Genomic DNA, 18,702 nt, shown 5'->3' with positions numbered 1-18,702 from the left:
TTTTGACCTTTTCCATTCTTTCCTATCCTAAGCACATAGTGGGTCCAGTACCTCCAGAGTCCAGAGTCGAAGGTGTCCATCCTCGTGTGCAGTGACGAGGATAGGTGGTTGAGCTTCTGCTGAACTGGAGCCTCCAGGTTGTTTTTTGTCCACTGGCTGCTGCTCTCCCTCCATACCATCTGTGTTCTCACCTATGGAAGAAATCCATGAGCTACCATGGTGCTGGCAACAGGTGAAATTCCGAATTTCATAGAACGTAAAAGAGGGGGCAGGTGGGAAAACAGCAAAATCAACACTTTTCCCTGGAATTTTTTTTATAACCCCAGAAACAAAAGTACTAAAAAAGAAAAAAACTAAAGAATTCCAGATCATTGGAAAAACCATTTAAAAAAGCTTATGTTTAGTTCTATTGCAAAACCTCTATCCTGTACATTATGGCTAAAACTAGATATGCCCCCAGTGTAAGTCTGACACATTAGAATGTCTTATAAATCTAGTATAAGTTTTAGGAAAATGGGCTAGCAACTAAGAAGCTCAGTAATATTTCAAATTTTTAAAATCTAGAATCAGGACTCAAAAAGCATCATAATGGAAATTCTTTATAGAAACAATGCCTCTTGGACTCCCTATACCATCTCAACATTTAGCTGCAAAAAGAACAGATATTCATTTGGATTATTTTATTACTTAAAAAAATAAAAGCTGCCTATTTCAAAGGAACATTTTTATGATGGAGAAGAGGGGTGATTTCATACAGACCTTTAACTTCAGGATCGTGTATGCTTTGTTTGCTTCCCTGTACAGGAGGAGAGAAAAAGACACTATTTCTATGCCATTGTAAGGAAATGAGAAATGTTGAACATGCGGATTTTTTTTTTTAGATAGTTGAAATTACATTTCTAAACCTTAATTTTGAATTAATTCTCTGAAAAATGTGTTGCATAGATTTTCATGTTCATGAATAGAGAATCCATAACACAACATTTTCCTAGTGGCTCAGGTATATCATGACAATGACAGTGATTAAGTGCCTAATGCGTGCCAAGTCCTCGATGAATATTCTAATTCTAATAACAGCGATGTAAGTTAGGCTTTATTATTCCCTTTTTACTGATGAGGAAACTGAAACTCCGAGAGATTAAGTGACATATGTAAAGCTAATCGCATTATAACTGGAGAAGCTTGGGTTCAAATACAAGTCTGTCTGACTCTTAAGTCCTTAAAAGTATATTCTTTCCAGCATGCTAGTGGTTTTCAAAATATTTTTTTGCAGTGGAAACTTTCCTTCAAAGAGCAAATTAACTAGAAAAGTAATGTGTTAAAACATAAAATTGGAGCTGGGAACACAGTTTGAAAACCACTTCATTACATTATATTGTCTCTTCCCTCTGTGAAATATGTACAGAACGTATTTCTTCAGGAAAATATACGGTCTAAAACTACTTTATTATTTTATGCCATAAACATAGCATATATAATTTATTTTGTTCATGATCATGTATTGATTATTCACAGATGTGAAGGCACTGAAAAAATAGAAACAATTTGAACTTTGATTTTTGGGGAGAATACAAAAAAATAGTTTTCACATATACATATACACACAGATTTTTTTCTACTTTTATATTCTATCTAAGGAGGGGCTGAAATGCTGAATGTCACTATTCTTGGACAAGGATTGGGTAGAACAGGAAGACACATTCTTGCTATTTCTTGCTTACCTTGCTACTCTGTGGACCCCTACTAGAATCACACTGGGATGAAGAGCATACGGAATCCTGACTTGATCTTCTACAAGGGGAGGAAGGAAGCCAAAGGAGGAAAAGTTAAAATATTCTCTTGTACTCAAAGGGTGCTCTTCTCTGCTTTAATTTCAGCTGATTGCTTTTTCCATCATCTGTGGATACTGAGCCACTCACTTACGAAACCAATCACGCTTTATATGTTGTGTAACAAATGTTCATCAGTATGGTGTTGGCAGAGACTATTGTGGAGCCTCAGCAATTAAGATGTCCCTGTCCTATCTCATGGCTGAGACTACATTTAGTCCCAGAGGCTGAGACACTGGGATGGCAGGGAGTGAGATGCGGTTGGGGCTGACAAACCTGGCTAACCTCCTGCTTTACAGTGTCCAGTTCTGGTCTAGTCCTGTCCCTGTGACTCTGCTGAAATGTGCTGAAAAGTAGCTTAAGGTGCTAGTGCAATACAGAACAGGCCCTCAAAATATTCTCAGAATAGTTTTGATGAAATTTCAAGCCAAGGTTTTGGGAAGGTGTTATATTCTGCCTTGCCACGGGGCAGCCCAAAAGTAGCCCTGATATCTATTGTCTGAAATCAGAGCTCTTAAACATACACAAATAGACAAAAAAAAAAAAAACACTTTTCCTTAAATATTTAAAAAATAACCCTCTGCTCTATATGAAATGGATGGGGATCACTCACTTATAGTGCACAGTGTGCAAAATCCCCTGCCATCTGACCTTCCATACTCGCTCTGGAAGTCTTTTTACATTAGTGCTCATAGCATTAGATTTTGGCCAAAGGAGTAGACAAGTGGGCATTTTCCAGCTCTGCTGCTGTTGTAAAGGAAACTGTGAGGATGACATAGTAAAGAGACCACGACCCCACCTACAAAAGAAGTGATGGCAGGGGAAGAAAGTTAAAACAAGGTAGTCAGCCCAATATATGTCTTCCCTCAATTGTACCTTCTTTAATGTGAAGATAAGGAGAACTATTCCTAGATCACCCATGTAAGTCCTAGACAGTACTACTTGATTAATAAGTATTGAGTTACCTTGCACATTCATGGGCACGAAAGAGGAACAATATGTCATTAATTCTAAAGCGTTTGGGATCCAAGTCAGGGTCCACAGTGAAGCAGTCTTCAGGTCGGTACCTGGAAATAAGCATACGTTCACATCACGAAATTCACAAATAAAGTAACTTACCTTATTTAGACCATATAGGCCATGCAGAGGTTATCAACTCCTCAAATGGCAATATCACTGAAAATGGGGAGAAAACCTAGAGGTATAGAGTTTGAATGCACCTTCTTTAATGTTGTTGTTGGATGCTGTTGTGTTGATTTTCAACTCATAGTGACACTACGTGACAGAGTAGAACTGCCTCATACAATTTCCTAGGCTGTAATCTTTACGGGAAGCCCTGTAGTGGTTAAGTGCTACAGCTGCTAACCAAAAGATAGGCATTTCAAATCCACCAGGCGCTCCTTGGAAACTCTATGGGGCAGTTCTTCTCTATCCTATAGGGTCGATATGAGTCGGAATTGACTCGACAGCAACAGGTTTGTTTTTTTTTTGGTTTGGTAATCTTTACGGAAGGAGCCCTGGTAGTACAATGGGTAAAAGTTCAGCTGCTAACCAAAAGGTTGATGGTTCAAATCCACCCAGTGACTCCATGGGAGAAAAGACCAGGAGATCTGCTTCCGTAAAGATTTCCACCTAGGAGACCCTATGGAGAAGCTCTACTCTGTCCTATAGGGTTGCCCTGAGTTGGAACTGATTCAATGGTACACAACAACAATCTTTATGGAAGTAGATCATCAGGTCCTTCTTTTGCCAGTCTTTTGGTTAGAAACCAAGCACTAAACCATTGTGCCACCAGAGCTCCTATCATCTTTAATAAGTCTCTGTATAACAGCATGATATTAGGTAGTTCAAAAGTCTGTTGATTCAATTAATTAGTCTAGTCCTCCTACATATAGGTCCAGAGAGTGGGTTTATATAATCCTGTGGAGGAATCTCCTAGGAGCCTTCATGTAGTTTAAAGGGTAGAATTCTACTTTTTGAATAAGTGGAGTGGCAAATTTGAATAAAATAGGTCCTACTCTTTTTTTTTTTTAATTAATTTTTATTAAGCTTCAAGTGAACATTTACGATTCCAATCAGTCTGTCACATGTAGGTTTACATACATCTTACTCCCTTCTCCCACTTGCTCTCCCCCTATTGAGTCAGCCCTTTCAGTCTCTCGTTTCGTGCCAATTTTGCCATCTTCCCTCTCTATCTTCCCATCCCCCCTCCAGTCAAGAGTTGCCAACACACTCTCCAGTGTCCACCTAATTTAATTGGCTCACTCTTCATCAGCATCTCTCTCCTCCCCGCTGACCAGTCCTTTTCATGCCTGATGAGTTGTCTTCGGGGATGGTTCCTGTCCTGTGCCATCAGAAGTTCTGGGGAGCATTGTCTCTGGGATTCCTCTAGTCGCATTCATATCATTAGGTATGGTCTTTTCATGAGAATTTGGGGTCTGTATCCCATTGGCCTCCTGCTCCCTCAGGAGTTGTCTGTTGTGCTCCCTAGCAGGGCAGACATCGATTGTGGCCGGGCACCAACTAGATCTTCTGGTCTCAGGATAATGTAGGTCTCTGGTTCATGTGGCCCTTTCTGTCTCTTGGGTTCTTAGTCGTCGTGTGGCCTTGGTGTTCTTCCTTTGCCTTTGCTCCAGGTGGGTTGAGACCAATTGATGTATCTTAGATGGCCGCTTGTTGGCATTTAGGACCCCAGGCGCCACAATTCAAAGTGGGATGCAGAATGTTTTCATAATAGAATTATTTTGCCCGTTGACTTAGAAGTCTCCTCAAACCATGTTCCCCAGACCCCAGCCCCTGCTCCGCTGACCTTTGAAGCTTTCATTTTATCCCGGAAACCTCTTTGCTTTTAGTCCAGTCCAATTAGGCTGACCTTCCTTGTATTGTGTGTTGTCTTTCCCTTCACCCAAAGCAGTTCTTATCTACTGATTGATCAATAAAAAACCCTCTCCCTCCCTCCCTCCCTCCCCCCTTTGTAACCACAAAAGTATGTGTTCTTCTCCGTTTTTTCTATTTCTCAAGATCTTATAATAGAGGTCTTATACAATATTTGTCCTTTTGCCTCTGACTCATTTCGCTCAGCATAATGCCTTCCAGATTCCTCCATGTTATGAAATGTTTCAGAGATTCGTCACTGTTCTTTATCGATGCGTAGTATTCCATTGTGTGAATATACCACAATTTATTTACCCATTCATCTGTTGACGGACACCTTGGTTGCTTCCAGCTTTTTGCTAGTGTAAACAGAGCTGCAATAAACATGGGTGTGCATATATCTGTTTGTGTGAAGGCTCTTGTATCTCTAGGGTATATTCCGAGGAGTGGGATTTCTGGGTTGTATGGTAGTTCTATTTCTAAGTGTTTAAGATAACGCCAGATGGATTTCCAAAGTGGTTGTACCATTTTACAATCCCACCAGCAGTGTATGAGAGTTCCAATCTCTCCGCAGCCTCTCCAACATTTATTATTTTGTGTTTTTTGGATTAATGCCAGCCTAGTTGGTGTGAGATGAAATCTCATCGTAGTTTTAATTTGCATTTCTCTAATGGCTAATGATCGGGAGCATTTTCTCATGTATCTGTTGGCTGCCTGAATATCTTCTTTAGTGAAATGTGTGTTCATATCCTTTGCCCACTTCTTGATTGGGTTGTTTGTCTTTTTGTGGTTGAGTTTTGACAGAATCATGTAGATTTTACAGATCAGGCGCTGGTCGGAGATGTCATAGCTGAATATTCTTTCCCAGTCTGTAGGTGGTCTTTTTACTCTTTTGGTGAAGTCTTTAGATGAGCATAGGTGTTTGATTTTTAGGAGCTCCCAGTTATCTGGTTTCTCTTCATCATTTTTGGTAATGTTTTGTATTCTGTTTATGCCCTGTATTAGGGCTCCTAGGGTTGTCCCTATTTTTTCTTCCATGATCTTTATCGTTTTAGTCTTTATGTTTAGGTCTTTGATCCACTTGGAGTTAGTTTTTGTGCATGGTGTGAGGTATGGGTCCTGTTTCATTCTTTTGCAAATGGATATCCAGTTATGCCAGCACCATTTGTTAAAAAGACTATCATTTCCCCAGTTGACTGACACTGGTCCTTTGTCAAATATCAGCTGCTCATACATGGATGGATTTATATCTGGGTTCTCAATTCTGTTCCATTGGTCTATGTGCCTGTTGTTGTACCAGTACCAGGCTGTTTTGACTACTGTAGCTGTATAATAGGTTCTGAAATCAGGTAGAGTGAGGCCTCCCACTTTCTTCTTCTTTTTCAGTAATGCTTTGCTTATCCGGGGCTTCTTTCCCTTCCATATGAAATTAGTGATTTGTTTCTCTATCCCCTTAAAATATGACATTGGTATTTGGATTGGAAGTGCGTTATATGTATAGATGGCTTTTGGTAGAATAGACATTTTTACTATGTTAAGTCTTCCTATCCATGAGCAGGGTATGTTCTTCCACTTAAGTATGTCCTTTTGAATTTCTTGTAGCAGAGTTTTATAGTTTTCTTTGTATAGGTCTTTTACATCTTTGGTAAGATTTATTCCTAAGTATTTTATCTTCTTGGGGGCTACTGTGAATAGTATTGATTTGGTTATTTCCTCTTCGGTGTTCTTTTTGTTGATGTAGAGGAATCCAAGTGATTTTTGTATGTTTATTTTATAACCTGAGACTCTTCCAAACTCTTCTATTAGTTTCAGTAGTTTTCTGGAGGATTCCTTAGGGTTTTCCATGTATACGATCATGTCATCTGCAAATAGTGATAGCTTTACTTCCTCCTTGCCAATCTGGATATCCTTTATTTCTTTGTCTAGCCTAATTGCCCTGGCTAGGACTTCAAGTACGATGTTGAATAAGGGTGGTGATAAAGGGCATCCTTTTCTGGTTCCTGTTCTCAGGGGAAGTGCTTTCAGGTTCTCTCCATTTAGAGTGATATTGGCTGTTGGCTTTGCATAGATGCCCTGTATTATGTTGAGGAATTTTCCTTCAATTCCTATTTTGGTAAGAGTTTTTATCATAAATTGGTGTTGAACTTTGTCAAATGCCTTTTCTGCATCTATTGATAAGATCATGTGGTTTTTATCTTTTGTTTTATTTATGTGATGGATTACATTAATGGTTTTTCTGATATTAAACCAGCCTTGCATACCTGGTATAAATCCCACTTGATCAGGGTGAATTATTTTTTTGATGTGTTGTTGGATTCTATTGGCTAGAATTTTGTTGAGGATTTTTGCATCTATGTTCATGAGGGATATAGGTCTAAAATTTTCTTTTTTTGTAATGTCTTTACCTGGTTTTGGTATCAGGGAGATGGTAGCTTCATAGAATGAGTTGGGTAGTATTCCGTCTTTTTCTATGCTTTGAAATACCTTCAGTAGTAGTGGTGTTAAGTCTTCTCTGAAAGGTTTGGTAGAACTCTGCAGTGAAGCCGTCTGGGCCAGGACTTTTTTTTGTTGGGAGTTTTTTGATTACCGTTTCAATCTCTTTTTTTGTTATGGGTCTATTTAGTTGTTCTACTTCTGAATGTGTTAGTTTAGGTAGTTAGTATTTTTCTAAGAATTTATCCATTTCTTCTAGGTTTTCAAATTTGTTAGAGTACAATTTTACGTAGTAATCTGAAATGATTCTTTTAATTTCATTTGGCTCTGTTGTGATGTGGTCCTTCTCATTTCTTATTCGGGTTATTTGTTTCCTTTCCTGTTTTTCTTTAGTCAGTCTGGCCAATGGTTTATCAATTTTGTTAATTTTTTCAAAGAACCAGCTTTTGGCTTTGTTAATTTTTTCAATTGTTTTTCTGTTCTCTACTTCATTTAGTTCAGCTATAATTTTTATTATTTGTTTTCTTCTGGTGCCTGATGGGTTCTTTTGTTGCTCACTTTCTATTTGTTCAAGTTGTCGGGACAGTTCTCTGATTTTGGCTCTTTCTTCTTTTTGTATGTGTGCATTTATCGATATAAATTGGCCTCTGAGCACTGCCTTTGCTGTGTCCCAGAGGTTTTGATAGGAAGTATTTTCATTCTCATTGCTTTCTAAGAATTTCCTTATTCCCTCCTTGATGTCTTCTATAACCCAGTCTTTTTTCAGGAGGGTATTGTTCATTTTCCAAGTATTTGATTTCTTTTCCCTCGTTTTTCTGTTATTGATTTCTAGCTTCATTGCCTTGTGGTCTGAGAAGATGCTTTGTAATATTTCGATGTTTTGGATTCTGCAAAGGTTTGTTTTATGACCTAATATGTGGCCTATTCTAGAGAATGTTCCATGTGCGCTAGAAAAAAAAGTATGCTTTGCGGCAGTTGGGTGGAGAGTTCTGTATAAGTCTATGAGGTCAAGTTGGTTGATTGTTGTAAGTAGGTCTTCTGTGTCTCTATTGAGCTTCTTACTGGATGTCCTGTCCCTCTCCGAAAGTGGTGTGTTGAAGTCTCCTACTATAAATGTGGAGGTGTCTATCTCGCTTTTCAATTCTGTTAAAATTTGATTTACGTATCTTGCAGCCCTGTCATTGGGTGCGGAAATATTTAATATGGTTATATCTTCCTGATCAATTGTCCCTTTTATCATTATATAGTGTCCTTCTTTATCCTTTGTGGCGGATTTAAGTCTAAAGTCTATTTTGTCAGAAATTAATATTGCTACTCCTCTTCTTTTTTGCTTATTATTTGCTTCATATATTTTTTTCCATCCTTTGAGTTTTAGTTTGTTTGTGTCTCTAAGTCTAAGGTGTGTCTCTTGTAGGCAGCATATAGATGGATCGTGTTTCTTTATCCAGTCCATGACTCTCTGTCTCTTTATTGGTGCATTTAGTCCATTTACATTCAGCGTAATTATAGATAAATAAGTTTTTAGTGCTGTCATTTTGATGCCTTTTCATGTGTGTTGTTGGCCATTTCATTTTTCCACATACTTTTTTGTGCTGAGACGTTTTTCTTAGTAGATTGTGAGATCCTCATTTTCATAATGTTTAACTTTATGTTTGTTGAGTCGTTACGTTTTTCTTGAGTTATGGAATTGATATTCCTTTTTGTGGTTACCTTATTATTTACCCCTATTTTTCTAAGTAAAAACCTAACTTGTATCGTTCTATATCGCCTTGTATCACTCTCCATCTGGCAGCTCAATGCCTCCTATATTTAGTCCCTCTTTTTGATTATTGTGATCGTTTATCTATTGATTTCCATGATTTCCTGTTATGTGTTTTATTTTGTTTATTTATTTTTTAGAATTAATCTTACTTTGTTTGTTTTTGTGCTTTCCCTATTTGAGTTGCGTTGATATCAGGACGTTCTGTTTTGTGACCTTGTATTGTGCTGGTACCTGATATTATTGGTCATCAGGCCAATCTCCTTAAGCATTTCTTGCAGTCTTGGTTTAGTTTTTGCAAATTCTCTAAACTTATGTTTGTCTGTAAATATCTTAATTTCTCCTTCATATTTCAGAGAGAGTTTTGCTGGATATATGATCCTTGGTTGGCAGTTTTTCTCCTTCAGTGCTCTGTATACGTCGTCCCATTCCCTTCTTGCTTGCATGGTTTCTGCTGAGTAGTCTGAACTTATTCTTATTGATTCTCCCTTGAAGGAAACCTTTCTTTTCTCCCTGGCTGCTTTTAAAATTTTCTGTTTGTCTTTGGTTTTGGCAAGTTTGATGATAATATGTCTTGGTGTTTTTCTTTTTGGATCAATCTTAAATGGGGTTCGATGAGCATCTTGGATAGATATCCTTTCGTCTTTCATGATGTCAGGGAAGTTTTGTGTCAGGAGTTCTTCAACTATTTTCTCTGTGTTTTCTGTCCCCCCTCCCTGTTCTGGGACTCCAATCACTCGCAAGTTATCCTTCTTGATAGAGTCCCACATGATTCTTAGGGTTTCTTCATTTTTTTTAATTCTTTTATCTGATTTTTTTTCAGCTATGTTGGAGTTGATTCCCTGGTCCTCCAGAAGTCCCAGTCTACATTCTAATTGCTCGAGTCTGCTCCTCTGACTTTCTATTGCGTTGTCTAATTCTGTAATTTTATTGTTAATCTTTTGGATTTCTACATGCTCACTCTCTATGGATTCTTGCAACTTATTAATTTTTCCACTATGTTCTTGAATAACCTTTTTGAGTTCTTCAACAGTTTTATCAGTGTGTTCCTTGGCTTTTTCTGCATTTATCCTAATTTCATTTGTGATATCTTTAAGCATTCTGTAAATTAGTTTTTTATATTCTGTATCTGATAATTCCAGGATTGTATCTTCATGTGGGAAAGATTTTGATTCTTTTGTTTGGGGGGTTGGAGAAGCTGTCATGGTCTGTTTCTTTATGTGGTTTGATATGGACTGCTGTCTCCGAGCCATCACTGGGAAACTAGATTTTCCAGGTAATCAGCTGGTACGCTGGCTCTTAGTTCTGAAAACGATCACTGTCTGCCCGTATTTGTTCGTTCTCCGTCTCTAAGTCTGTGTTTGTTGTTCAGAGTTCGTAGATTGTTATGTATGTGATCGATTCACTTGTTTTTCTGAGTCTTTGTTGCAAGAGGGATCCGTGGTAGCGTCCACCTAGTCCGCCATCTTGGCCCCGCCTCTCGGTCCTACTCTTAAGGAGTTTATAATTTAGTAGAGAAGACATACAGGTTATTCAGTGATTACAGTACTCTCGCTGCTCTAGTCTCCTGTAGGCCCAGATTCCAAGGAACTATTCACATTCCTAGGCAGTTCCTGGGATCAGAGTGATAGCTCCTAACCGCCTGCAATGAATGACACTTCATGCTTGGCTCTTAAACCCTACTTAACATTCCTTAGAGCAAATAGACCTTATAGCATGCCCTTCTTCCTTTAGTGGAAATTATTGCTGCTAATTTGGGCTGATGAGTGGTGAAGGAGCCTTCTGGGGAGTGAACCAGGCTGAAAAGAGAAGTCCCTGGGCTTAATGATTTGTTGAGCTCAAATTTTCTAGATATTCCTGCTGTGCAGATGGACCAAATAGTACAGTGGACTATCAGTTAGCAAGAAGAATTATGAATTTGGGCCAAAGAAAGTGTGGGATTTTGAACAGGAAAAGAAATGGCTATTTCTCTTGATTGGTAATCTTTAGGCAAAGTTTGAGGCAGACGTAGGAGTGGCCTCTGTTTTAAATATAAAAACCATTTTCAGTTTTAGAGCCTTTAAATTACCTTATATAGTTCTGTGCTAAATTATGTTTGGAAAAATACTCCAGTGATTTTAAATCAATTGTGTAAATATAATCATCTTCCTATAGGAAGGGAACACTACATAGGACCCACTAGAGTTTGTTGTTTTTCTCTGATTGAGCACTGAATTTGCACGCAACCCTTGATAAAATGCTGGGTACTTCAGTAAGGAGGATCTCCATCTTTAAATTGGGAATATTCTCAGGGGAGCCACCTACTTTTTAGGCTATGGAATCAGAACTATGGCCTGTACCTTTTTAGTGTATCTGCTTAGTCTATCTACTAGTAAGTCATATACAAGCTAACACTTACAGTGTAAGAACTGCATGAATCAGAGGGCGAGGAATTGTGCAATATATGTCACGCAGTATACACACAGTATACACACACAGGTATTAAATGACAAGTCTGTGAGAAAGGCCTGACAGCAAGATTGGGGAGAAGAGAATGTGTGATGACAGGAATTCTAGGGGCAGAACCCAGGAGAACATAGGTTAAGGTAGAGAGAGAGGTGTGTGTACAGAAATAGCTATTTCAACTAAAGTTTAAAAGGAGAATAAATCTAGGGTCCAAACAAGAAAGGAACATTTCCCTGTAAAAGCTGGCTAAAAGTAATGACTCAGACCTGGACTGAAAGAGAGTAGGCCCAGTAGATCAGTTGTATGTAAGACACTGTAATCAGAGAAGCAGAGATTTACTTTGCATTTTCCTCTCCAACTGCCAATTCTCCCCCTCCTTTATACCTCTTCCCTTCCCCCAAATGCCTGGATAAAACTTGTTTTTATTGTTAAGGTTAATGCTTACTGTTGAGGTTTTTGGCCATCCATCTCTTGTGCCTCAAAGTGAAACCTTACAAATCCCCTTGACATAGGATGTCCACACATGGCCCTTGCCTATGATCCATTCCATAATCAGGGCAAGCGAATTAATTACAATCCATCCATTGCAAATAATGCATTATTTCCATTATAACCAATGGCAAAAGTATTTAGAAATGGTGATAAAAGGAGGGTAAAATTTTAGGCCATGGTACAAAGCAAATCTAATTGGTTGAGGTGTAGAAATGCATCTGCCACGTTGCCCCTTGTTGGCTTCACCCTGTAATAAATTGGATGTGTAGGGGTAGAGGATGAAAAAGAAAATCCATCTAGGATGCCTCTCACCATCTGACTTTGATGACTGTGAATTGATGGGGGTTGTCACTGGAAATCAAGAAAAGGAGATGTTTGTGGGGGAGGTGCAGGTTGGGAAGGGGTTTTGGGCATGTGGTGCTTCAAGGGTCTTGGTAGCACTCTAGGTCTGAAATTGCCATTCAGCAATTGGATATATGTGTTTGAAGTTCTGGAGAGATTAGTGTTTGAAACTATTATGTATTTTAAGGATTTGTTGAGGCCATGAATTTGGACATCACACAGTGAAAGTAAAGAGTCAAAGCTCTTGGAAATACAAATACGTAAGATTCAACTTCTTCATATCATTCTGGAATTTAGATGCTAGAACATAGTTGTCTCATGATCATAGCCTCCTGGAAAGCCTTCCTTGAGAGTTACCACCACTTTCATATCCAGTTTTGTTTTGTTTAAGTGTTGCATGTTGCTTTGGCTATTCTGCAGTGTAACTTATATTTTTTAAGGAAAAGACACAACTTACACTTCTGTGACAGTAGATGTTACAAAATTCCATAAGATGATTACGCCATTTAAGGTTCCAGCAGCTATCAAATTATACCCTTCCAGTTGTAATAAATCAATGCAGTTCACGTCTATACTGACGGCAGGATTCTGGAAAAAAAAAAAAAAAAAATCTGAAGGACAAAAGAAATAGATTCACCCACCGTCGTGATCACAGACAGTATCTAACCATTTATTCACACTCTGTAATCCTGTCATTAATTTAAAATGAAATATCTTACTGTATTTTTTTAAATCCTAGAGGATGAAATTTAGTAAAACCCACCTCTTTCTGGCATTAAAAAATTATAATTCATAGAATTCATTAAAACAACAAAAATATACTCTCCCTCTCTACTGGCTCCTTCTTCTCAGTCTTGATTTATTCTTTCTTGACCTACCAATGCATTAAGTTATGTTCCCATCTTTCCCTTCAAACTTCTTAAAAGAATATTCTACATTAACTGTTTCAGTTACTGGTCCCCATTCACTCAACGATCCTCATTGTCTGGCTTCTGCCCCATAATAGTCTACACAAGCTTTTTCCAATTATCACTAAGAACTTTCTATTGCCAGTTCTATTTGACACTTTTCAATTGTCTTGCCTCAAGTATTTTTTTTAAGTATCTCATATGTTTGTCAATCTGTTGTACTGTAGTGGCTTGTGTGTTGTTATGACGCTGGAAGCTATTCCACTGGTATTTCAAATATCAGCAGGGTCATCCGTGATGGACAGGTTTCAAAAGAGCTTCCAGACTAAGACAGGCTAGGAAGAAAGGGCTGGTGATCTACTTTCAAAAATCAGCCAATGAAAACTACGTATAGCAATAGAATACTGCCCAATATGTAGTGCTGGAATATGAGCCCCTCAGGTTCGAAGGCATTCAGAATACAAATGGCAAGAGCTGCCTCCTCAAAATAGAGTTTACCTTAAGGACCCTAATGAAATAAAGCCTTCAGGATTATCATTTGCCGATGTGTACAACTCAAAATGAGAAGTAACGGTTATGAAATATTCATTAGTAACTGAAATGTAGGATGTATGACGTACGAATTAAGGAAAATTGGAAGTCATCCAAAATGAAATAGAATGCTTGAAGATTGATATTCTAGGCACTTGTGCACCGAGATGGACTGTTATCGGCCATTTTGAATCCCACAATCACATGGTCTACTATGCCAGGAATGACAAATTGAAGCAGAATGGCATCATATTAATTGTTAAAAAGAACATTTCAAGATCTATCCTGAAACACAGTGCCATCAATGGTAGGTTAATATCCATTCTCCTACAAGGAAGACCAGTTAGTACAATTATTATTCAAATGTATGTACCAACCATGAATGCCAAAGATGAAGAAATTGAAGATTTTTACAACCTGCTACAGTCTGAAATTGATGGAATATGCCATCTAATTGCACTGATAATTACTGGTGATTAGAAAGTAAAGTTGGAAACAAAAATAAATACTTAAATACTTCCCATCTGAATTCAGATACCATCTCAAGAATAGATTTGACCCACTGAACACTAATGACTGAAGACAAGAAGAGTTGTGGGAAGACATCAAGGATATAATACATGAAGAAAGTGAAAGGCCGTTAAAAAAAGAAAGGAAAGAAGAAAAAGCTGAAGATCCTACATGTCATGGATTGAATTCTGTCCCCCCAAAAATGTGTGTATCAATTTGGCTGGGCCATGATTTCCAGCATTGTGTGTTTATCCTCCATTCTGTGATTGTTACAAAGGATTAGAGTGGGATTATAACACTGCCCTTACCCAGGCCACGTCCCTGATCCAATGTAAAGGGAGTTTCCCTGGGGTGTGGCCTGCACCACCTTTTATCCCTCAAGAGATAAAAGGGAAAGAGAAGCGAGCAGAGAGTTGGGGACCTCATACCACCAAGAAAGCAGTGCTGGGAGCAGAGCGCTTCCTTTGGACCCAGGGTTCCTGTGCAGAGAAGCTCCTAGTCTGGAGCAAGATTGATGAGAAGGCTGACAGGAAAAGCCTTCCCCTGGAGCTGACACCCTGAATTTGGACTTTCAGCCTACTTTACCATGAGAAAATAAACTTCTCTTTGTTAAAGCCATCCACTTGTGGTATTTCTGTTATAGAAGAAGCACTAGATAACTAAGACACTACATTTTTCAGAAAAGAAATTTGTATACAATTTCAGAATTTTTTTTTTGTTAATTAACTTGGAATTAGCTCTGACTCATGGTGACCTTATGTCTAACAGAACAAAACGGTGCCTAGTCCTACACCATCTTCTCAATCGTTGGTATATTAAGCCCATCGTTCCAGCTGTTGTGTCAGCCCATCTCACTGAGGGTTCCTCTTGTTTTTACTGACCTTCTACTTTAAAAAAAAAAAAAAAAAAAATTTTTTTTTTTTTTTTTTTTCTACTTTACCAAACATGATGTCTGTCTTAGGTTGGGTTCTCTAGTAGAGCAAAACCAGTGAAACGTGTGTGTGTATATATATAAATATATATTGAGAGATTTAATTCAAGGAAATGGCTCACGCAGTTGTGGAGGCTGGCAAGTCCTAAAATTCGTGGGTTAAGCATCAGGATGGAGGCTTCTCCAGACTCATATGATTGCAGGGGCTGACAAACCCAAAATTGGCAGGCTAGACAACAGGCTGGCCTACGTCCCAAGAACCAGAGGTCACATGATGACTAATCGGTTGCAGGATTCAGAGTGAGAGTGAGCCTTGCTGGAACATCCATTTATATCCTGGGGGCAGGCCACACCCCTAAGGAAATTCTCTTTTCAACTGGTTGACTACTCATAGCAGATCTCATCATGGAAGTGATTACATTGTAGCAGATCTCATCATGGAGGTGACTGCATTATATCAGATCTCTTCATGGAGATGATTACATTATATTACATTATGGAGGAGCAATCTGTCCAATGTCTGCCAAACTGCTGAGGATCATAGCCTAGTGTAGAGGCTCCTTAAAACTGAGGTTCCTGGCATGACTAAGTGACTGACACAAGTCTGAATCAAACTCTTTTGCCCTAAATCCCTGCTTCTGCTTTCAGAATATATGCACCCCCCCAACTCCTTTGGATGAGCAAGTGATGAAGATGTTGTTTTCTCAGAAAGAATACTCATAACTAATGTATGACAAAGCTGTGGTTTATAGTTAAGCAAATGGTAAGAATGCTCTGGAAAGGAATGATGAGAACATCCCCTAAAAAGATGTTTATATAAGATTGTTCTCAAAAAATTGCTTATACAGTTTGCTCCCAAAAACTCTGTGATTAATTGGTATTATGAAAAGTTTACTTGTGGCTCATACATAACCCTCAGCCCTTTGTGACTCACGTGTAACCCCTGGCCCTCCTATATAAAAATCTTTCTCTCTTTTTGGATTTTGCAGTACTTGGTATTTTACCAAGTATTTGCCCAGCTTCAGCTGTAACAAATCCAAAATAAAACTATCATTTCTCTCCTTACAGAGTTCTCGTTATTTTTTTTACACTTTGACATCAAGTTGACATATAACATTAACCATCACAATATCCTTTTCTAGCAATTGGAGAGGCTTTTTCAACCCTTGAAGTCCACCTTGGACAGGGAGTCCATGGGTCCCAGGTTAAGGACTCTGGCTGTGTAACTTTTGAAAATATGTCATTAAGTACTTATCAGGAAATACATCTCTTTTCCTGTCATGTGGGAAGCAAAGCTACCTGCTTTAAGTGAATTTATAATTTTTTAATTCTGAGAATATTTTAAACAGTCTGATCATACATTTTCCTTATTAAATTTAAAAACAATAAAAACACCAGCAACAAAACAGGTGCCTTTATAATATGCCAAATGATCACTAGAGCAAGATAAGAAGCCTTTAAAAAAGGAAATATATGAAAAGAGAAAGCTGGAATTTCATTAATTGCCATTGAGAAATCTAGTTAAAAGCATATAATGTAAAAACTGTGAAATAATAATTGGCCAAAAAAGTGAATAATCATTTTGTGACCTCTGGACATGGCCTCTTATAATCAAAATCTAGGAGAAGCTAAAGCATCTAGCTATTTTTAGATAGATGAGAAGATGAGAGACTAATGGACTTCCAGTGGAGCCTGAAGAACACCTGTGATTATTTTCAAGCTGTGATGTCTCATAACCAGAAAACTCATCTACACTCGGCTGCCAGAAGTTAGCATTGCTATGGCAAAAAAGGCCATATACAAAATGAAAACAGAAATTACAAAAAAATATTTGCAACTTATATCACAAAGGACTAATATTCCTAATATATATATAAATGTCTAATATACCTAATATATAAAGAGGTTTTTAAAATATTAAAATTAAAACCAAGAGTCTGGATAGAAAAATAGGCAAAAGATATGAACAGACACATTTCATTGAGGGTTTTACACATATAAAAAAGCTTTTATACATATTAAAAAGATGCTTAGCTCACTCAGTACAAGAGAAATGCAAATTGAAAATATACCAAGTTACCATTTTTCATCTTAGATTAGCAAAAATCTCAAAGTTTGACAATATGCTCTTTTGGTGAAGTTGAGAAAATAAGCACTCAGATTGCTAGTGGGAATACAAAATTGTATAACTGCTGTGGATGAGAATTTGGCAATACCTAGAAAATTACATTAGCAGTTATTTTTTGACTCAGCAATCCCTCTTGTAGGGATCTAACCCAGAGATAAAAAAAAAAATTTTTTTTTGAGATACACTGTCAAAAATCCAAAATGACATACGCATAAGGCCATTTGTTGCAGCACTATTTGTAATTGGAAAATATTGGAAACAACCCAAGTGTCCACCCACAGAGGACTAACTGAATAAATTACAATGCACTCTTTAAATGGAATACTATAGAGCTTTCATAAAGAAAGGCAAAGGTTGGTATATACTGCTTACAATGATCTCTAGAATATATTATTAAATTAAGCAAGTGTCTTAATTATTTAATACTGTTATAACAGATTAGATAACTAAGATACTTGCTCAATACCACAAGTAGATGGCTTTAACAAACAGAAGTTTATTCTCTCACAGTTTAGCAGGCTAGAAGTCCAAATTCAGGACACCAGCTCTAGGGGAAGGCTTTCTTTCTTTGTCAGCTCTGGGGGGATGTCCTTGTGTCCTTTCAACATCTGGGGGCTCAGCATTCCTTGGAGATCTTCATGTGTCTTGGCATCAATCTTTCCTTGGGTCTAGGAGGTTCTCAGCACAGGGACTTTGGGTACAAAGGATGCACTCTACTCCCAGGTCTTTTTTGGTGGTAGTGAGATCCCTCTCCCCTCTACTCCCTTCTCTCTCTTTTTATCTCATGTGAGATAAAACATGTGACTCAAGCAAAGGTGTGACTTGAATAAGGGTATGACCTAAGTAAGGCTTAAGTCTTGTAAGGCTGTGACTCAGGAACACCTCACAGTGATGCTCCCTCTTTAACATATAGTTAGATATACAACACATCACAAATGGAGGATGCTTATATCAGATCACAAAAGGTAGGACAACCACACAATATGAGGAATCATGGCCTAGCCAAGTTGACATATACTTCTGAGGGACACGATTCAATCCATGACATTCTACCCTTTGGCCCCCCAAAATACATGTCCTCGCCCACATGTAAAACACATTCACCCCATCATATCATCCCAAAAGTCTTAAATCAACTCCAAGTCCAAAATCTCATCTTTTGAATCATCTAAATCAAATATGGGTGAGATTTTAGGCATAGTCTATCCTGGGGCAAAATTCCTCTTCATCTGTGAACTGTAAAATCTATACCACAAGTTATCTGTTTCCAAAGTACAATGGTGGAACAGGAACAAGGTAGATTTTTCCATTACAAATGGGAGAAATTGAAAGGAAAGAAGGGTTAACATGCACCAAGCAAGTCCAAAACCCAGCAGAACAAATTATATTAGCTCTCAAGGCTTAAAAATAATCCTCTGTTCTCTGGCAATGGTCCTGCCCTCCAGACTGTGGGTGTTGGCCATGCCCTCTGGAGTCTGAGTGGAGGCTCCCTGGACCTGGACTTAAGCTCTGCCTTCCAT

General features: G+C 38.2%; 1 protein-coding gene across 1 annotated transcript in view; it reads right to left on the bottom strand.

Annotated features, from left to right (window-relative positions):
• The window catches only part of WDR64 (WD repeat domain 64), a 156,033-nt gene that overhangs the window by 27,806 nt on the left and 109,525 nt on the right, over positions 1–18,702 (bottom strand). Inside the window, exons 16-20 of the mRNA XM_023549317.2 lie at positions 12,632–12,762; positions 2,795–2,896; positions 1,722–1,791; positions 760–796; positions 52–191 (exon numbers count right to left, since the gene is read on the bottom strand). Of these exons, the coding sequence (XP_023405085.2) occupies positions 52–191; positions 760–796; positions 1,722–1,791; positions 2,795–2,896; positions 12,632–12,762 (480 nt within the window). The remainder of the gene's footprint in view (positions 1–51; positions 192–759; positions 797–1,721; positions 1,792–2,794; positions 2,897–12,631; positions 12,763–18,702) is intronic.

Source organism: Loxodonta africana, chromosome 25, assembly GCF_030014295.1.
Source record: "Loxodonta africana isolate mLoxAfr1 chromosome 25, mLoxAfr1.hap2, whole genome shotgun sequence".
NCBI classification, from domain to species: Eukaryota; Metazoa; Chordata; class Mammalia; order Proboscidea; family Elephantidae; genus Loxodonta; species Loxodonta africana.
This window is presented reverse-complemented; position numbering and strand designations above follow the sequence as displayed.